Source organism: Myodes glareolus, chromosome 16 (genome assembly GCF_982192425.1).
Source record: "Myodes glareolus chromosome 16, mMyoGla1.1, whole genome shotgun sequence".
Lineage (NCBI taxonomy): Eukaryota > Metazoa > Chordata > Mammalia > Rodentia > Cricetidae > Myodes > Myodes glareolus.
Genome location: NC_142041.1, coordinates 23201746 through 23223038, shown reverse-complemented (window position 1 = coordinate 23223038; position 21293 = coordinate 23201746). Strand labels below are relative to the sequence as shown.

General features: G+C 38.0%; 1 protein-coding gene across 1 annotated transcript; it reads right to left on the bottom strand.

The window, feature by feature from the left end:
* Nucleotides 1-15118: 15118 nt before the first annotated feature.
* On the bottom strand, nucleotides 15119-16474 carry LOC148119544 (olfactory receptor 13C8-like). Its single transcript, XM_087897283.1, has one exon. The coding sequence runs from the start codon at nucleotides 16472-16474 to the stop codon at nucleotides 15512-15514; it is 963 nt and encodes a 320-aa protein (XP_087753409.1). The 3' UTR covers nucleotides 15119-15511.
* Nucleotides 16475-21293: the final 4819 nt, after the last annotated feature.

Genomic DNA, 21293 nt, shown 5'->3' with positions numbered 1-21293 from the left:
CAAGACCTCTTGAATTTATTCACCCTCTGAAGGAATGAAGTTTTGAGCATCAAGAACCACCAAATTTTCACACTCAAAAGCAGTAAATGACCAGTGAGTGGCTTCAGCACTTGAGGACACAGGCACAGAGCTCTCAAGCTCCAGTGTCATTCTCTGTTGACAAGATATGTGCCTGGCCACCTAGAGCATGGCTGTTTAAACTTCCCCTTTGCTTGACAGCATCAGGCCCTCCTACTTTCTACAACTGCTCCTCCAGGCCCTTGCTTGGACTCAGAACCTGCAACAAGCCAAAGTAAGAGTCCCTTGACATGTGCCTGTTTCCTAATATCAAGCATCTGAGGTGTCTTAGGTGTGTGTGTGTGTGTGTGTGTGTGTGTGTGTGTGTGTGTGTGTACATGTGCACTCATGCAGGTGGATACACATGAGTGCATGTACATACAGAGGCCAGAAGACACCCTCAGCTATAATGTGGGAGGTCCTTCTGTCTATGTGTTGCTTTTATTGTTTAACGAATAAAGAACTGGTTTGGCCTATAGCATGGGAGGAGGAAGGCGGAGTAAGGAAGAAGCCATGGAGCTGCCTGAGACAGATGTGCTGAAACTTTGCTGGTAGGCTGCCACGGACCGGCTCAGGGGAGCCACTCAGACCATGGGAGAATCAGAGCAAAGGCACAGAAGAATTCAGGAATCGGCAAGGAAATGACAGACAGACACATTCAATGTGGTTGAATATGCTGCTGTAACTTTACTTTTTTCAGCGTAAGATTTATATTCTTTTACAATCAGAAAACTTTGCAAAGACATGCATCATCAGATCATAAAATAAAAAAGAACAGCATAAAACAGTTTACAAAGAGAATATTTGAAAATACTTTGACTTGGGTACAAGGACTTTTGCTCAGTCTGTACCAGGTGGCTGGCTGGGCTAAGTGACCTTGTGCTCAGAATATCTTGGGTGGGAGAGGGAAAGGCCACTATCTTTCTGGGAAAACTTTCTGCTAGGAAACTTCATGATCTCAAACTTCTCTGAAACTTGTCTCATACCATTAATCTCAACTCTCCTCCCTCCCCTACTCTCAGGCTCAGATGTTGTTATCAGCCTAGGTTTTTTCTGGCCATAAGGAAGGCTTCATAGGCCTCCTGTTTGAAACTGCACATATCCCCCAGGCAAATGTCTAGTGGGGGCTGCTGCAACTGTTTTCCTACAGAAGGCTTCTAAGGTTTCTCCTGATAAGAGCCACTCCTTTTGCTCCACATAATCAAGGAATTATTCTAACAATGACCCCCAATTCCCAAAACTGGCTACTTCTTTAAAGGCTTTAATGAATGGTGGGGCAGAGCTCAAAATGTCCTCAGCATTGTTTGTATCTGCAACTTTCTGGAATAGTCTGATCTGTTGATAAGATGCAAGGATCACACAGAACAGAAAGACAAGGAAAAGACAGACATATCGGCGCCAAGGGCAGCGAGATTGAGTCAGTGCAAATGGCGACTCAAGTGGCATCATGACCACAGCTGATTGCCAAGGGACAGCCTGGGGCAACAACTCCGTGGAGCACTAGCCCCAACCCTACAGCAACAGTCTGCCCAGTCAGCATTTCTGCTACACCAGCGTGACAGCCATGGATGTAGCAGTAGGCCACAACTTCATGGTGATGCACAGATTAATAGAAATGGTTAAATTAATATGTAAGAGCTAGCCAATAAGACGTTAGAGCTAATAGGCCACCAGAGATTTAAATAATACAGTTTCTGTGTGATTACTTTTGGGGCTGAGCAGCTGGGAACAACCAAGCGTCCCTTCTATCAACAAATTGGTGCCAACATGGCTGACTAAAATCCACTTTGAAACTTGAGAGAAATTGAAAAGGAATTCTAGACACAAAAATACAGAGTTTAACATAGCTTCTTGCTGCTTGCTGGCATCATGCTGCAGCTCCTTTAAGAGAAGTCTTACTGATTCTGCATTCTGCAGCCACACAGTTTCAAAATGGCAGAATCCCAACTGTGAGCCATGCTGCTAGCACAAACTCTGACTTTTTCAGGAGACCAAGCATTTGGATGCGGTTTATGAGCAGACTGCTGCAGCTTGCTTAATGGCAGCATGTACTGGCTGTGTGCCTTAGAATGGGGTTTTGGGCATGGCTCTCAAAGGCAGCAAACAGCTCCCCCATGCTGGGCAAACAGAAAGTGCCATATATATCAAAGCAATGGAGAAGCTTAATTTTTAGACTGGGCAGGCAAGCAGAAAATACCATATACACAGCTTAAGTTTTAAGAAGTGCTTAGCATTTTAAAAAATGCTCCTGGGCAGTAAAGAATTACAGACATGCAATAAAGACATATCCAGATAAGCCACAGTGGATAAAAATATGTAGGCTTGAAAGAGATAAGAAAAAAGAGTATAGAGAGTCATAAAATAAAGTTAATGCTGAAAAAGGGTAAATAAAGTCTTTAAAGAGACAGAGTATGAATAGTTATAGATCAAAAGGAGTAAAAAAAATTAGGCCACATAAAAATGGAAAATTCAAAGAGAGTCTGGATTTTGTATAATATTGTGTTTTCATTGAAATTTTTGACTGTGAAGGACCTAAGTACAGAGAGACATGTCATTGTATGTGCTTCTAAACTAAACCAGTATGTATATTATAAAAGTATCTTAACTTCAGAATTTGAATCTAAGGATATATTGCTTTGGAAAAGAGGTTTTTCTTTTGTTTTCACAGAAGATGAGAACCTGTGGATTGCTTCCAGACCAATATGGTATGATAGAGCATGAACCCCTGAACGGGCGCCATGAACACCCTCAAAAAATTACTTCACCCAACTGCTGACTGAGATGAACCAAGCACACAGAGTACACCATGAAAGACATGATTAATAGCGTCCCTGAACAGCAGGAAGTAGTATGGGAAAAAGTACATCTTTATTTCTAAATATTGTTTATAATTGTTTGTCTACATTTAAAGGAGACTATGATATAGATATGAATAATTTGCATTGGTATGGATGTCGATTTATTGATATAATTTTAAGATCAATTTTGTTAACTATATATATACATATATATCTGCTCTTGATTAAGGTATTAAGTTTGTGCAGCACTTGATTAAGGTATTATGTAATATATAATTAAGAAATATAGGTAAATAGTCATCTATAATAGTAAAGCTTGGAGTCATGTTAGTTAGATTTTCTAGATATATAGAGATATATTTCAGTTAGATAAGTTATTCTTAAAATATTTCAGAGACCTTCAGAATATGGCATTTTAAATGTTTTAAGAACTTAGGACTTTTCATGACAGAAACAAGTCTGCTCCTGGCAACATCAGTTATTTCAAAAGGATGATGGGCATTGAAGAGGCTCCTGATGGAGTTTGTTAGCCATTTGGGCAAGAAACTGCTCTTGCCTGGACTGCTTAACTGGACATGAAGGACCCACAGAGAAATGACTGCTGAACTTGCCTAAAGATGAGATGATTCTTTGGGGGTCCTCTTTCATGAAAGATTCTGTTAAACATTCTGCAGGACACAGAAAGAAATGACTGGCAAACTGCCAATATAGGTGAAACTGTCTTTGACATTTCCTGCTTCATGGATAAGTCTGCTTAATACTATGGGCCTGTAGGTTGAAGATGGATGCCCCAATGATACAAAAGAACTTTGGGTGATTGCTCAGGCAGCGAGATGTCTCTGTCAATTCTAGAGATTTGGAAGTGGCTTACAATGCAATTCCTATTTACTTAGGTAACATTATATCCTTCTGGAGTCTTTGATGGGGTTGAAGAATAGATAGATAGTTATAGTTATAGATGGTTGTAAGCCACCATGTGGTTGCTGGGAATTGAACTCAGGTCCTCTCGAAGAACAGTCAATGCTCTTAACCACTGAGCCATCTCTCCAGCCACAAAAATATATTTTCTTTCACACATTACACTCTGTTTACAGTTTCACATCTCTCAACTCCTTCTAGACTCTCTCCACTTTCCCACTCATTCACACCCTTTGTTTCCCTCATTAGAAAAGAAGCATCTGAGTAATTATTATTAAGTATTAATATTGATTATCGGTGATGGCTATCATTATAATCATTATTGATTATTATTACTACAAAATAAAAACATACAAACCAGAATAGGAAAAAACAAACAGGAAAAAAGAGTTAAAGAAAATCCACAAGAAACACATTCAGATGTTACTACACATATTCACAAGCACAGAAAACTCATAAAAGCAAAGTTAAAAAATCATAATAAATATGTAAAAGAACCTTCCCAAATACCTTTGAGTTCATTTTGTATTTGCCATCTACTACAGGACATGGGGCCATCACTCAAGGGTAGCTTGTATACCCAGGTAGAATCTATACCATGTGAGACTCTGTTGGACAAAACTAATTTTTCCTTTGCAAGCAGTTATCAGTTGGAGATCACTCCTGGCTTAGGGATGGGGCCATGTGTCAACATCCCCTTTGAGCACTGGACTCCATCTGGCTTAGACATGTTAAGTCCCTGCACCTACTGCCACAGTCTCTATGAGTTCATGTGCTTGTTTGTCTTCATTGTGTCTAGAAGGCCTTGTCTCCTTAGGGTCTTCCATCCACACCTGCTCTTACTGTCTTTCTGCCTCTTCTTTCACACACTTCTCTGAATTCTGAGGGGAGGATGGACACATCCCATTCAGGACTGAGTGTCCCAAAGTCTTTCACTCTCTGCACATTTTCCAGTCATGAATATCTGGGTTTATTCTATCTACTGCAGGAGAAAGCTTCTCTGATGATGGCTGAGCATAACACGGATCTGTGAGTGTAGCAGAGCATCATTAGGAGTCATTTTATTGCTGCATTTCTTTAGCATAACAATAATATTTGGTTTTCCCATAGGTCCCTGATTTATCTAATCTCAGGTTCTTTGCCACACAACCAGCATCAGGTATGGGTTCCATTGCATAGGATGGGCATTAATTCCAGGCATAGGACACTTATAGAGTATTTGGCTGCAAGCAATCTTTAAATGTGTGCCTTTCCTTCTGGCACACATTTAAATGCTTCAAATGTTTTTCCCATTGAGTGAAATTTTGGTGAATGCAAACATTATTATATGACTTTTCAAATTTGCATCTATATGACAATTATGTTCATTGATGTCTCAGTCATGGAACAGATAGTTCTTTATAAAATTTTAACTATTTCTAAAATTCTTTCTAAACATATGTCATATTTCTTCCCACTATCTATTCATCAAATACTTTAGACCCTTCTTTATGCCAGGCACCTTGATCATCCTTGAGATGAACTTGAGCATAATGAGTAGAAAAAATGTAGGTTCATAAAATTTAAAAATAAACTTGAGGAGCACCATGCTGTATCATAACACATATCCCTTTATCTCTGTAATTACATTCTTTTATGATCAATACTGTCTCATTATCAGTTTTTTACATACTATCAAATTCCCAGGGAAGACATGATTGATACCAGACTGATTTATTTTTCATTTATATTTCAATTTTATCTTATATCTGATCTATTTACTAATGGGTCTTTTCCTGCTTTCTCATCTTAAATAATGCTAGAAATATTATAATTTAATGTATAGATGGAATCCTTCTATTTTATTTCTTTAAACTATGTTCTCATCCACTTCAGTTATTAATTACAAAAGAACAAAAAGAAGAAATTATTCTAGTAAAATATTCAAATTTGAAATGATGGGTATCAGAAGCAGAGTTTATCTTACAATAAATCAGTTTCACTCCTGTAAAATGACAGAGGTATACTTGCAGAATAACCAATGCTCGCCATCTTCTCACAAAACCACTGATGATCCAAGAACATTATGAAGTAAGATGAGTTACATTACAATAATCATAACCGCCATACTCTTTACTTTCTGTTGTATTTACGGTTGCGTAGAAAACTTTCAGAATTCTCTCTTGGAATCCAAGTATAGACGCACACTCTGTGCTCATGACATCTTGTCAAGAATTTGTAAGCTATTTGAGAGTTTGCCTTGTTCTCATTGCCTTGTTCAGTTCCATTAGTTTGTGGAGATTAATTTTAGTAATGAGGCTTTTAGAGGATGCCTACTGTGATTCGGGTTCTGGCTACTGGTTAGCCTGAGTCTACAGGAGCAAAGAATCTCTGTCACTTGAGAGGGACAAAATGAGTCAGAATTGGTTGAACCAGACTGGTAAGTGCCACCTCTACAGCTGCCCAGAAGTGACTAGGCATTTCTGAGTCTCGGTCTTCCTATTAGTCAAGAAAAGGAGGATTGTAGAAGTTCCTATGAGATATTATCAACTTGAGAATTAATGAAGAGAAATATTTGAGTAATTTGATGAAATCATGGGCAGAAGGCCTCAAAAAATGTGCTCGCTGTTCCTCCAGCTATATAGAGATGACAAACATGCATTTCTGTAAAAGACAATGGCTTTGGACTTGCATTCCATAAGTGAGCATTCTAATAACTTGACCTTTGGCTTAGCAGACTCTACTAAGCTATTTGAACCATAAAATGAGCATAGTAATTATCTCACAAGCCAGCAATATGAAGATTTTTAAAGAGGCTTATCATGATTGTTGACATTTAAGAGCATCTCAAGTACAGCTGACATTGTTATATTGTACAATCTTTGGTTTTTGCCTAAGGTTAGTGCCACATATAATCACTTTCAGTTGGTTTTTCTTTTTTCAGCAAAACAGATGTGCTAATCATTCTGCTTCAATGGGAGACAAAAAAATAATCCATTGAAAAGGTATCAAAATGAATCACTGCAGCTAAAATGTAGAATGGATTCCTTGATAAGTTAGGGAAATATAGATTATTTCCTTGTTTGAGGAAGTGTGCTATATGAAGTGGACTTTGGAGTTTCAAAAGGCCATAGTAGACTTGCTGTCTCTGTGTGTGTGTCTCCTGCCTACATATCAGGGTGTAAACCTCTCAGCCTCTCCTCTAGTGCCGTGCCTGACTGATTTCCACCATTATGATAATAGACTAACTCTAAAAATGTAAGGCAGCCCCCAACTAAACATTTTCCTGTATAAGAGTTGCTTTGACCATGGTGTCTCTTCACAGCTATATAAGAGTGATTAAGATATCCTATCTTGGGTTATGATTGGAATTTCCTTTGTATTCTACCCATAATTTTCTCAGATTCACACAAATATTGAATGAAAAAGAATTTCCCACCCCAAAAGCTATGTTCATTTTATTCCCAACAACTCCATCACTTAAAAATACAATAATTATATGAACTTTCCATTAACTTCCAAAGACGAAAATTAACTATTTTCATGATTCAATATGTCCTTGGGGTCATAAGTTTCAGTATTTTTCATAGCTATATGATCAGTGTATTTGAGTGTAACAGACTGGATAGAAAGTGATGGACAAATCTTTAACCCCACATGACAAAACAAAAAGCAGTATTGTTTATTCCTTTTTCACCAGTCAATCACTCTGACTCTGTTTTTACTGGAATACATCTTATTTACACTACTGTTTATTTTGTTTTGCTTTCAGGTTTTAAAATGTCTTTTTGATGGAACTGCATAGAGCTTGGCATGATTTCCCAGAGTGCTGAGCACACTTTGAGATCTTCCCACACGATGACCTCACATAACTCTTTCTTGTTTCATTTTAACTATGAATGGACTCAGTCCCCTAGAAATCCAGCACACAGATTCCCTCTAGAAATCTCTTGAAGGGGAAGAATGATGTTAAAGTTGTCCATTCACTTTAACAAGTTTGACTTTAGACTGTTAACAGGCACATGGGATCCTACCCCTATGCAACTTTCTTGTACCTTTGAATCAGACAGAAGTAAGTCAGTAAACTTATAATGATGTCCTCAGAGATGTGATTCTGTGCTCAGATATGAATGCTGACTGTGTTCTATACTCCTGTGGGAGGGGATTACCAGGCTATGAGATAACAAGCAAAAAATAAATGGAGACTTCCTATGCTTGTTACTACCCCTTTGAAAGCACCTTGTTGTACAAGGTCAAGGGTTACAGAACAGAAAACTGGGAAATCTTAACAGATCTTTTATCAATGAAGAAAAAAAGGGACATAGTGGGGTAATGTTTGTATGAATTTTGGAGTTTAGTTAGTAGTATTCTGGTCCTAACTAAACTGTTTCCAGTTATGTGACCTAGGGTAATACATTTATTTTGGGAAAATATATGTATTTTATAGATCAAAACATGCACTATTTCAGCTTTATTAAAATTAACTGCTCCTCAGCAATGTGTGTTTAATGGCTTCTTCTCTGCATTACATAATAACCAAAGGGGTTGTTCCACTTCTAAATAGTGTGCAGCATGAATATGAACATAATAGTAAACATGGCAATAAATATAAATTGCTATATATTCTTCTGAAGACTCCTCAATTTTTCCTATCTGGGATTTTTAATTTCCATACAGTTATGTGTTGATGTGGGATTCTCCTCTGTAGGCTATGAATACTATTGTTTAATAAAGAATCTTCTTTGGGTCTATTGCAGTGCAGAATAGGACAAGGTGGGAATTCCAATCAGATAGAGGGAAAGAGAGTAGGCAGAGTCAGGGAGATGCAATGTAGCTATCCCAAAAAAACAGACACAGAAGCTTTGACTGTAGGCCATGAATTTGTAGTGATGCACAGATGAACAGAAATGACTGAAGATGTAAAAGTTAGCTAGAAATATGCATTAATTAATAGGCCAAGTAGTGATTTAATTAATAAAGTTTTTTAATTAATATAGTTTTTTTAATTAATATAGTTTTTGAGTGGATATTTCAGATTTGGACAGCCAGGAAACCAATCAAGCAACCTGTGCCAACGATATGTAGACATTCTCCATACTTTAATTTCCATACAATTATACATAAGACATTCGCCATATACCCCTACTATCTTTAATTTCCATACAGTTATATGTAAGACATTCTCCATACTTCCCTATTGTCCTTTCTTGCCCAGTATCCCCTGTCATTTGTCTTTGCTACCCTAGAAAATTTATCCCTTACTTTAAGTAACATATATATATATATATATATGCACATATAATCTTATGTATCTGTATAAAGTCTAGGAATCATGAACAAGAGAAAGAATGTCTTTCTGAAACTGACTTAATTTTCTTCTGTGATTATCCACCTTTCTGCAAACAACCTCTTTATAGTTAACAAAGAAAATTCCATTGTATATCTGCATATTTGCATACATATAATATTTTCCTTAGTAATCTGTTGTGATACATCTAGGTTTGTTAGATAGCATAGATTTTGAATAGTACTGCATTAACCACTAATTAAGAAGACTCCCTGCCATACGGTTTAGAGTCCCACTGATCTTGTGATAACCATGTACTCACCAAGATGAGTCTCTAATCTGCCCCAGTGGAGCCATTGCTGAATGTATTCAGTCAGAGTCCCCCTTCTCTACGATAATATCTATGATATATTTGATGTCACTATATACAGTTTTCTCTTTGTGTAACATGAAGGGGGCCTGCTTGTTGGAGTATCTGTCCTACCCAGTACCCTACAGCCAGCAAGCCCCAAAGAAAATCACACACAGGACTCCATAAGATTATAAACTGATTGGCCCATTAGCTCAGTCTTCTTATTAACTAATTCTTACATCTTACGGTAACCCATAATTCTTGTCTGTGTTAGCCATATGGCTCAGTACTTTTTCCAGCGGGGCAGGTTACATTTTGTTTCTCTGTGGTCTGGGCAGGAATGGTGGAGGGAGCTTCCTGCTTCCCAGAATATTCCTGTTCTCATTGCCCTGCCTCTACTTCCTGTCTGGTTGACCTGACTATACTTCCTGCCTGGCCAATCAGCATTTTATTAAAATACATTTGCTCTTTTTACACCTTTGTCACTGGGATATTTCCTTTTAGGCTTTCAGAGTGCCTTCATTTTGGGCTGTCTGTGTCAAAATGTCCATGTCTCACTTACAACCCTTAGCAAGCCTCCTGGCTTCTCCTGCTCATAGCTGTACTTCTTTATCTAAAGAGTGTGAACCAGTTAGCAATGGTTGCACTAGATGTTTCGCACACTGAAAAGTAATGATGTGTAATATTTGCATGAAGAATCATATTATCTGAATCATCAAACAGAGTGCCCAGAATGAGTAGTGATGTGCTGGTTAGTTGCTTTAATCCCAGAAAGCCAATGTTACCCTTAGCGACTGAACTCCCTTAATTTCTTGCTCTGGGTTGGTTGAATATATCATCCTCTGGTATGAGGGAAGGCCTACATAACATGGACTATTAAATTAGTATATTTAATACTCAAAATAAATGAGAACATTAAGGCTCAGAAAGAAAAGTCATTTGCTTGGACTCTTAAGGTGAATGAAAGCCAGGCAGGTACAGAGGCAAGCATCTTGTCTACAAAGTTTAAAACTGTACATTCAGATAAAACATAAAGGGTTTCTGCCTCTATCATTAAGGGGGCAATCTCTTCAGCCTTCTCTTCTTCCTTCAGGGTACCCCACTAAAAACCTTTGTCCCTAGGTTTATTCAGTGAATTTCTGGTTTATTAAAACCCTTGGTCACAATGCTTACAGCCCACTTCCTTTAGGAAGTTCAAGCATGTGTATGACAGTCCCAGGAGGAGGCTACTGTAAACAGACTCATGAGCACATAAAGCTTCTGTTTCATGACTTCTTTCATAATCAGCCCATGATGGTCACCATCCTGTAAATTTACAAAGAAAACCGTAGTAAAATGTAGCTCGGACATTCTCCTACCTTCCCATAACTATTGATGAGTAAACAAGATCAAAGGTGGAAGGTGTGGAGATTTGTATTTGGAGGACTGCCTTACTTCCACTCCTGGCACAAAAAGCAGCAACTTCATAAATGGTTGATTTTGGCCCACATGCCAGGCTACGGTCCTTCATAGCAGGGACATCAGAGCTTGAACAGTTGATGACGTCACATCAGAGTCAGGAACAGAGAGAGGCGAACACTTCCATGCCCATGCTCTTGCTTGCTGCCCTGTGGCTCAGTTCCTCGATTGTGACAGTCCTTACCTAGAACACGGTGCTGCCAGTCAGGCAGTGCCATCACAGCTCCAAGTGTCACCCTGTCACATGCTTGGTGTCGTCTCTGACCAAATTACTTGGGGATTTGCGTTAATGAAGTTCACTTTTGAGCTGTCCTGTTTTACTTTGTGAAATAACAATAAGTCATTAATAGGAAAGGTCTTAAGACTTGGGCATCTCTGAGTGAACATACGAGGAGTCTGACAGATTAGCTCTAGGATCCATTTTAAAAATCAATCTCCTCTCTCTCCCTCTTCCTCTCCATCACCTTCTCCTGCTCCTCCTTCTTTCTCTTCTTCTCCCTCTTGTTCTTTTTCTCCCTCTTCTGCTTCCTCTTCCTCTCCCTCTCCTTTCCCCTCTCCTTCTTCCTTCCCTTCTCCATTACCTCTCCTTCCCCCAATCCTTCTCCTTCTCCCTAACCCTAACCCTAACTCCTAACCCTAGCCCATCTCCCTCTCCCTGCCCTTCCCTTCCCCTCATTTTCCTTCTCTCTCCCCCTCCTTCTTCTTCTCAGATTATCTATGAACTCACACCCTTTGTAACGTTTTCATTACTCAAGTAAACATCTGGACTTTAGATTTCCCAACCGACCCATCAGCCTTATAGGATAGAAACCCAGCTAGAGTATCTCAATGGGTGAACCTCTGTGCGTCTTAGACTCTTTGCCTGTAAACTAAGAGTGATGTCATATAACTCTCAATATTATGGTGAAAAGTTAATCAGAAATAGGATCATATGGATATACTAAAAGAACTAGCATGTTAGTTCTGAATTTAAATTCTCTGATTTTTTTCTCTTCAATTTCCTTTTATTTCCATCCTTCTCTCTTCTATTCTCTAAAATCAACTTTCTGCTAAGAATTAAGTGTAAATATTCCAAAAGGCTGTGTGTATATCTAGTACTTTATTATACATTGCTCAATATTATTAAATTATAGTTCATTTTAGCATAAATGATGGTAGAAATATTTTATTAAGATATAGCAGAATTAATAATCTATCAGAATAGGTACTAAGGTAAGCAATAAATACAGTTAATGAAGTACTTAGAAGCAGAGGATTTGTTTCATGCAGTCTTAAGTGTTTTACTTTTTTCTCTGACCTATAAAAAGACCAGTAATTAGCTATAGCTTATTTCTATGGTCATATCAGATGTTCATAACAGATATATATTCTGACTGGAATGATTAGAATTATTAACATTATCAATAATACTACTGCTCTTCAGTGATTCACAAATGTGTTTTCATTGTGCCAGCTTATAAGGATTCCTTAATTAATAATTCTTAAGGTGCATATAAGAACAAGAGTGTAGACTGGGTAATATAATTTCTTTTAAAATGCTGGTCATGCATAAAGTTTGACATTATATTGATTTTTTTATAAACATCCTACATATGCTTTAGAAGAATGTGTGTTCCATAAGAGTGGGATTTATTTTTGCTCAAATATTTTACATCAGTCTAAATCTTTGTTTACTGTCTTAATACTTGAGAAGGATGTAAAGGTCATTACATTGCTTCCATTATACCTGTTGAAAGTCTTTTGTTAGGAGACTTATCAGTCAAAATTGTACCTCTATTGGGTTAAATTCACCTTCTATCATAATGCAACTATTCCTTTATTATAAATAAATTGTATTTGATCATAAATTCATTTATGAGTCATTAATATGGAAATATCAGTACTTAAATAATTTGCCTAGCATGCATTTTCTGTCTTTTAATTTAAACATTTTTTCTTTATACATCTATATATTTCTTTAAAATGGACAGACTGAAGTAAGGCAAGGTGCCTTTTTAAAAGTTGCATACCAATTAACGTACTTCTTTTAATTTACTATTACGTCCAAAATGAGCTTGGCCTACATACCTCAGTTAGGGTATAGTGTGCATGGAGTCTCAACAAAGTGCTTAGTGCAGCATATTTTTATATTTTTACTTTTTTCTCTGAACCTTGAATGATTAAAAGCAAATATTATTTTTCCCAAGAACCTTTAAGTCTATGTTTAGTGGGAACAAGCTAGGGACTCTCATCCGAAGTCTTGTGAATTGGTGTTAACTCATATTATTCTACTGAGGGAGAAAACATGCTCCATCTAAAAGCAGCTGCTTGATCCCATCTTTTGCGAAATCACTCTATTGATATGTTTAGAACATGAAATGTGTCTATTACTCTGACAGTTGTTACATTCTAGTCTGTGCTGGCAGGATTACACAGTATGTGTTTGAGGTTCAGTTGTGCCTAGTACATCATGTCAAAGAAAACAACGCTTCTGAAAATCCACTTTGCTCCATTAGAGCGTTCAGGCACAATGCGAGAGTTCTGGGCTCAGCTCTCTAAGTTCGCACCAGGCCCATTGGCAGGCTGACGCTGGCATTTCCCATGGAGATAACCTTATTACTATTGCATCCCTGCAGTTCTTCCAGCTTTGCTGCAGTTTGTATGAAATGTTTGATGTGTGGCATATAGACTCTGACCAAATAACTAAGGAATATGAGTTAATGAGGTTATTTCTCGAATTGCCTTATTTTATTTGATAAAAAGCAACCATTGAAAAAGGATTTGTGAACTCTTCTCTGACAAGTAGCTGCAGTTAATTACTTTAGATTTTTACTCCATAGTCATGACCTCACCTCCTCAGAGTTAGATAAAGGAGCAGTATTCTTTTTTTATTATTATTAAAAATTTCCACCTCCTCCCACTTCCCTCCTCTCCCCTCCTCTCTCTTCCCTCCTCTCCCCTCCTCCACTCCCCTTACCCCTCCTTCTACAGGCCAAAGAGCAGTCAGTGTTCCCTACCCTAGGGGAAGTACCAGGTCCAGGAAGGTAAACATCCAAACAGACAAGGCTCCCACAAAGCCCGTCCATGCAGTAGAATCAAAGCCCAGAGCCATCGTCCTTGGCTTCTCAGTCAGCCTCCACTGTCAGTCACATTCAGAGAGTCTGGTTTGATCACATGCTCCATCAGTCCCATTCCTACTGGCTTTGGTGATCTCCCATTAGATCTGTCCCACCATCTCAGTGGGTGAATGCACCCCTCGCGGTCCTGACTTCCTTGCTCATGTTCTCTCTCTTTCAAGGAGCAGAATTCTTTAGTACTGACTAAGGATGGCTCCCTCAGGGAAAGTGGTCTTTTTATTGATCAGCTGGGTGCTAGTTCACAGGACCCCACTGTTCAACAAATAGGCATAGTTTCCATTTTGAACCATCATATTTATCCCAAATCTCACAAATTGAGTTCATGGAAGAACTTTGCTCAACATCTTTGGCTGCTCACCCACAAATGGCAAGTTTTCTCGGTTACCAGCTCTGTGTAACTCTGTTACAGCTTACAAGAGAGTGGATAATCCCATGCAGGGCAGGATGAGGTCCTCCTTCCAGACTGCACTCAGCTCAAAATACAAGACGTGTGTTCTGCTATAGTGTCACCTAATGCTTAAGAAGTTACAACACAAGATGCATTTTTAGAACTTGGTCACCTCTATATTCTAATTATGAAGGAAGTCTCAAAAAAGCTGTCTTTGCTAGGAAGCAAAATCATGTCTCCCCGTTGACAGTGATCATAACCAAGAACACAAAAGGTAATGCCATAGATACAAAATAATGTTTGTGTGAAAAAAATCCCAAAACATACAATATATATAAAATATTTAATCTAATTAATTTTCTCTTTTAATGAATTTTACTCTTTTGGGTATGACAGAAATACATTTCTAACATCATCAGTTGGATATTGCATTTATTTAAAAATATTAAGCACTTATTATGTTCCAGACTCTGTTATAAGTTGGATTATTGTAGGCTAAAGTAAGGTTCAGTCATCGGGGAATGTATATGAGTGTTGAATCGAAACAATAAGTGAGCAAATACAATGAATGCCTTATATCATGTACCAACTAATATTCACTGTGTCTACTCATCAAAGAGTATCTACAGCAGACTATAAACTACCTTTAGGGCTTTAAATAAATGTATTTCTTGACAACAATGTGGACACTAAGAGAGACTTACATAGATATAAACTACATGGGAAGTAGAAAGTATAAAAAGACAAGATCTCCTGAGTAAATGGGGAGCATTGGGACCTTGGAGGAGGATTGAAGTGGGGAGGTCCTGGCTGGGAGCAGAGTGGGAGCAGAGAAAAATGTAGAGCTCAATAAATATCAGTAAAAAAGAAAAAATGTATTTCTTAAACCATTTTACCTATTATTTTTTAAATGATTATAAGTTTATTTTTCCTTGCTAGCTGTTATTAAAATATTTTCAGCATTCTTGCATTTCTGTAACAGTATATTTAACAAATGACAGTGTATCTCATTTCTGCATTCATAACAAAAACGTAACTGTAAAAAAGCAACCAAAATATTTTAATGTCTTTGAATTTTCATGTGTCATTCGGTCTTTATGAATTTTGTGTTTATGTAAACACAACTTCCAATAGCAAGTCCATGGTCTAAACAAATAATCATTTATGTTTCATCAGACGATTTCCTCCTAGCATGCTCTGAACAGCAGCCTTCACATCCTTGTTCCTCAGACTGTAGATGAGAGGATTGAGCATGGGGGTCACCACCCCATAAAAAAAGGAGATGAGGACCTCAGTCAGGCTTTGATGTTCTCCCCCAGCAGTGGCTTTAGACTTTGGCTTTGCATACATGAAGAAGATGCTGCCATAGAATATAATCACCACTGTCAGATGGGCAGAGCACGTGGAGAAGGCCTTCTGTTTTCCTTCAGAGGAAGGGATCCTCAGGATGGTGGCAATGATGAAAACGTAAGAGATGGCAATGACTATCAATGGAAGAGCTAGGAAAAGCAGATTTGACCCTGCCATGCTAATCACATTGATTGAAATGTCTCCACAAGCCAGTTTCAGAATCGCCAGAATTTCACACTCAAAGTGGTGAATGACATTGTTACTACAGAATGGTAAATGCACTGCCAGAGATGTCTGCACCAACGAGTCAACAGTCCCAGCAACCCAGCATCCAACCGCCATGGGCACATAGGTACCCTTGCTCATGATGACAGGGTATCTCAGTGGGTAGCAGATGGCCAGAAAGCGGTCAAGTGCCATCGTGCCTAGGAGCACACATTCTGTGGCACCCATAGCAAAGGAGAAGAACATTTGAACCATGCACTCAGGGAAGGAAACTCTCTTCCTTCCTTTCAGGAAGCTCCCGAGAATGAGTGGGACAGAAGAGCTTGTGTAGCAGATGTCCAGGAAGGAAAGGTTGCAGAGGAAGAAGTACATGGGGGTGTGCAGGTGCACGTCATAGACGACTACTGAGATGAGGACTCCATTCCCAAGCAGGATCAGCAGATACATGCACAAAACCAGCACAAACAAAACTTTCTGGAGCTTTGGGTGGTCAGAAAGCCCCACCAAGACAAATTCTGTCAGCATGGAACCATTGGCTCTCTCCATATGAATATGTCCGTCCTCCGGTAGAACTCTGGGGAGAGTAGGAATAAATCTATTAATAAGTTTATAAGAGCCACTTCATAAAATAAAAATATTCTTTGTTGTTGATGGTCGGTATTTAGATGTCACAGTATAAGGGGGAAAGACACTTTTTCTATGTGATTAATAATTAAGATATTGTTCATTTTAAATAATTTTTAATTGAAATAGAATTACATCACTCCATCATCCCTTACTTTGTCCAGCCCTTCTCAGCTACCCTTGCTTTAACTTTTTTCATATCTCCTCAATCTCAAATTAATCAACTTTTTTCTTGTTTTTTTTTCTTTTTTTCTTTTTTTTTTTTCTTTTTTTTATGTTAGACATTTATTTGGTAGATTATGGAGGGGAAAGAAAAAGGGAAGGGGGGAGAGAGACAGAGAAAGAGGGAGAGAGGCAGCCTCTCTGAGAGAGGGGACAGGAAGAGACTTTTTTCTTTGATTATATGTGTTACTTATGTGTTTGTTTGTGTGTGTGCACAAACAGATGTAAATACTATCTGCTGAGTTGATTTTGTTGCTTATGTGTTAAAGTTTCTCAGCACAATTCTGGGCCTTGAATGAGGAATGACTACTTAAGTTTTCTCCATTAACAGAGTGAATCTTTAGATCCCAAGCAGTTTATTGCTGCTTTTTCAAGTTGTGATTTAACTTGAAATTAAATTAATTAAATTAAATTAAATTAATTAAATTAAATTAAATTAATTTATTTGGGAATGAGTATAAAATAGCCTGGATGTGGTGCACAAATGTTGGAAATTAATTGCCTATAATGGAGGTTTTGTCTCAGTTTATTGTAGTTATTAATGGGTACTAACCAAATAAACTAGTGGGTTTCACTGTTATCTTCTCTTTCTTTCCATTATTACTGTTTAGGTTTTTGGTTTTGTTCCATTGTCTGTCACCCAGACTGGAAACCAGGAAGTAGCTTTGCTGACTTACTAAATGTTCAGAGTCAACATCTTAAAGAAATACTGTAGTACAGAATCTGCAAAGTGTTCAAACCTGAACATTTAAACAGACAGACGTATCAAATAAACACAAGTCAGGGTCAGGAAGGACCTTAAAATTGGAAGAGGGAGGGGCAGTAAGATGGCTCAGCGGTTTCTGGCACCAAGCCTGACACAGCCAGAACACACAGGACAGAAGTAGAGGACAACTCCTGGAAGTGGTCTTCTGACCTCTACAAGGTCACCATGACACAGATATGTTTGTGTGCCTACACACACTTAAAGAAAAACAACAGAAGAATCAGTATAGGATCTGGTATCCAGCCCTGAGAGCCCATGCTAGTGAAGCTTTTTGGGAAATCTGGACTGATGGAACTGATCATGACATTGTCTGTAGTCAAAAATTGCAGACGACAGGTCAGATGTTCATGATATCTATAACGGCTCAGTCACATGGATCTTTAACTGCGAAAGTTTTCAAAAAATTGGAAGCAAATGAACGTAACATCTACAACGACACAAACAGATTTTTGACAAACTATCAAAAGTTATTTACGATGTATATAGCAAAACAATACATGGGAATTAAAGTAGTATTTTACCAGAATTTGTGTACTTTTAGAGACAAATCTAAAGAAGTGGTGAGTTTGAGGAGAAAATATTAATGGATCAGAGAATATAGGTAAGGAGAGGAGGCTTTTAAAAGAACATAGAAAATTCTTCAAAGTGTAGAAAACAAAACACAGAGAAAAAGCACAGATCAAAAAGGTACAGACAGATAAGAACGTGTGCAACAAGTAAAGGAGGCATGTTTATAGGGAATATGTTTAAGGAGCACTAATAAAATTGTAGATTAGATGGAAGAGCGGATTGTAAATGTAAAAATGGGGAAACTTGACCACTATACCATAAAAAATAAATAATGGATTGAAGGAGGAAAAAAACATTAAAAATATTAAATAAAAAGTAGTCTAGGAACTATGTTATTAAAAATACAATTTGGAATCTAGCTAAAGAGAATGTCATCGAGTGGAGGATTGCTCAGTGATAAAGGAGAATTAAAATCAGCTCCCAGGATGAGTAAAAGACAGCATTTGCCCAAGAGCCTATAGTCTAATCTGAGATAGAAGAAAATGGCTATCTTAGAGTATCAGAGTTATTAGGCTTCACTTAGTCAGGAAAAGCATTCTTCTATTGACTTTGCGCCCCCTCCTGGTGATAAGCTGCCATACTCATAGGGCATAAAAAGAACAGACCCTGAAGAAGAATGAAGGGGTTGCTCCTCACTGATATTTCTGTTTCTTATGTGGAGTGTGCCACCCTGCTTTATAACAGAACTTGTGTGTCATTTTGAATTTCTCTCTTTGGAGGAGGCTAGTCTCTTCTTTCTTTAAAGAGTCCATTTGAGTGTGTGGAGAGTTGCAGCACAATATGGGTGTTGGTAAAAGGGCCACAACAATGCTCTATGGTAAAGAATGTTTGTAGGAAACCATTTATTTTCCCCCAGAAAGCCTCTGAATTGCTCAATGAATAAGCACAGACAGACTTCAAAGAGTGGGAGGAAGCTCATAGATAAGGGACTATGACAGGATCTCATCACATGGTCCCCATGAGCTGAGAAGCACAGTCTTAGGCAATTGACTGAGGCCATTGTGTCCTTAGCACACATAGAAAAGTGACAATATAGTAAAGGACAGCATTCAGGTGGGTAAGGAAAGGAATGTTGACTTGCACTTTAGTGGGGTATATTAAAGGTAATGTTAAGAAATTATAATTTGTTCTTAAGGCAACTAGGAGCCACTGAAGTTTGACCAGGAGACATTAAGTATGAAAGCACTAGGAATAGATTCACTGGGACCTTCTAAAGAACTGTCCCTGTCCCATCAACACTCGACTATCAGAACGCACTCTGCACTCAGTCTTCAGGGAAATCATTTCTTCTTCTTTGGTGCATAGAGGACAAGACTCAAATCCATCTTGTTTAGATAATAGAGACACAGTTCATTTTAGGTCACCAGAAAATTTCATTTTCCTAGAGTAAAAGACAATCTACCAGTTACCTATGTGTTCTTAGCTCAATTCTATAAATATGGACCAAGTGCATCTACCTAATTTCATGCTAAAGCTTTGCTGGGTTCTTCAAAGCAAGGTCCTGGCTGATATTGAGTTATTGAAACCAACTAGTCTCATTCATTACAAAAACTGTCTCATTATCCCTGGGCTTTCTGGTCTCCATCACTTGTGAGTGCAAAAGCCACTTCTTCAGAAACCTGGAGAAGGAAAAATCCTATAGGTGAAGTCCAGGGCCTGAGTCCAGGGCATCATAGGAACCTAAGTCTTTTTTATCCAGGACTATACTATCCTTTCTTTTTTTCTGTTAAAAGAAAGGCTATCCCTGTCTTCTTGCTCAGCTCTAACTCCACTATCTCATGAGAAGGAGCAAGTCCATCAAGGTACTTTTCAGTGGGTAGAAAACTGTCTCTGGTTTTCACAATTGCCCCAGTGTCTACAAGAAATCATAAGTTATCAGTCTGTATATGTGTAGAAGACCATGACCTCTGCTGGGTGGCAGTACGCTGAATTTCTAGTTTCCCCCAGTTTTGTGTGCTCACATATGGCACTAACAGAGGCTCATTAGCCTGAGCTAAGTTGTGATGTGATCACTTATACTGAATTTATGGTAGACTGTAGGAATTTAAAACACATTTGATTCTTCCTTGGGTCATAATTAGTTTCAGCTAAGACTCTCAGACCGTAAGTAATGTTCCATGGTATAACAAGAATAAACTGAAATAAAGAGAGTTTAATTACAGCAATTCTGGCTCAGGAAAACCCAAAAAGTGTTTTTAGAAGAGGTAGTTTATGTTTATTCCTATATACAGAGGATTATATATAATATGAATCCATTCACATTCAGATATAAAAATCATATTTTGTCATAATTTGAAACAAATACTCATTGTGATCTATATCTGTGGTATATCTCATCTACTTAGCAATTGTTTTTCAGGCATTGTGATCAGAAATATAATCAACTTGTTGTATTAGAGATTCATAAATTTGAAATAAATTTTTCCCAGGAGATTATGCATGTACTAAAAGTGTTCAAGTTACTTGGTTACTGAAGAAAAGAGATAATATCTATTTCACAGTGTTACTATGTTCTAGGTTAGGGAGCCTAGGAACTAATCTGATTGCTGGAAAGGTAGAGGATAAAGCAAAATGAATGCTTTCAAGCTGGCAAAAATTACGATGGAAAGAAATTGAACTTGAGCTTAGAATAAAAAAAGACCTTTTTGTCTGCCCTTTTCTTTAAATGGCATCAATTCTTACCAAAAGCTTTCCTGTGGATGATATTCGATGTTCTGAAATGCAGATCTCTGTGACACCAAATGAGGGAAGCTCCAAATGTGGGGGAAAAATAGATATCTCCACTAAAAGAATCTTTGCTGATAGCTTACCCACAACTTCAAACTCCGAATTCCAAAACAAAAAGACAGAATATGATGTATGATAATCCTGAAGAGTAGGTTGCTTTCCTGATTAGAATCAGGTCAGGCCCTTAATGGCTGCTGTGCATAATGTTCTAAAAGCATCTTTCTTCATTCTTTGCCCTGTTGAAATGCAGGGGCAAAGGTGAGAACAAGACAGCATGGGGTGTTCCCGTTATTTGCTTAAGGTTTCTACTTACCTGTAGTCTGTTATCAGGTAAAAATCAACAGATAATTTTTAAAAGATTCTGGCTGAATCTTAGAAAACACTATAATGTTTTCTAATGGGCCAGAGTTTCTTGTGGGTCTTTGTTATGCTCTAAATGATTGTTTGCATTTTAAG

Excerpts from the sequence above, each read along its gene's own strand:
- LOC148119544 (XM_087897283.1), bottom strand. The coding sequence starts at position 16,474 with ATGGAGAGAGCCAATGGTTCCATGCTGACAGAATTTGTCTTGGTGGGG.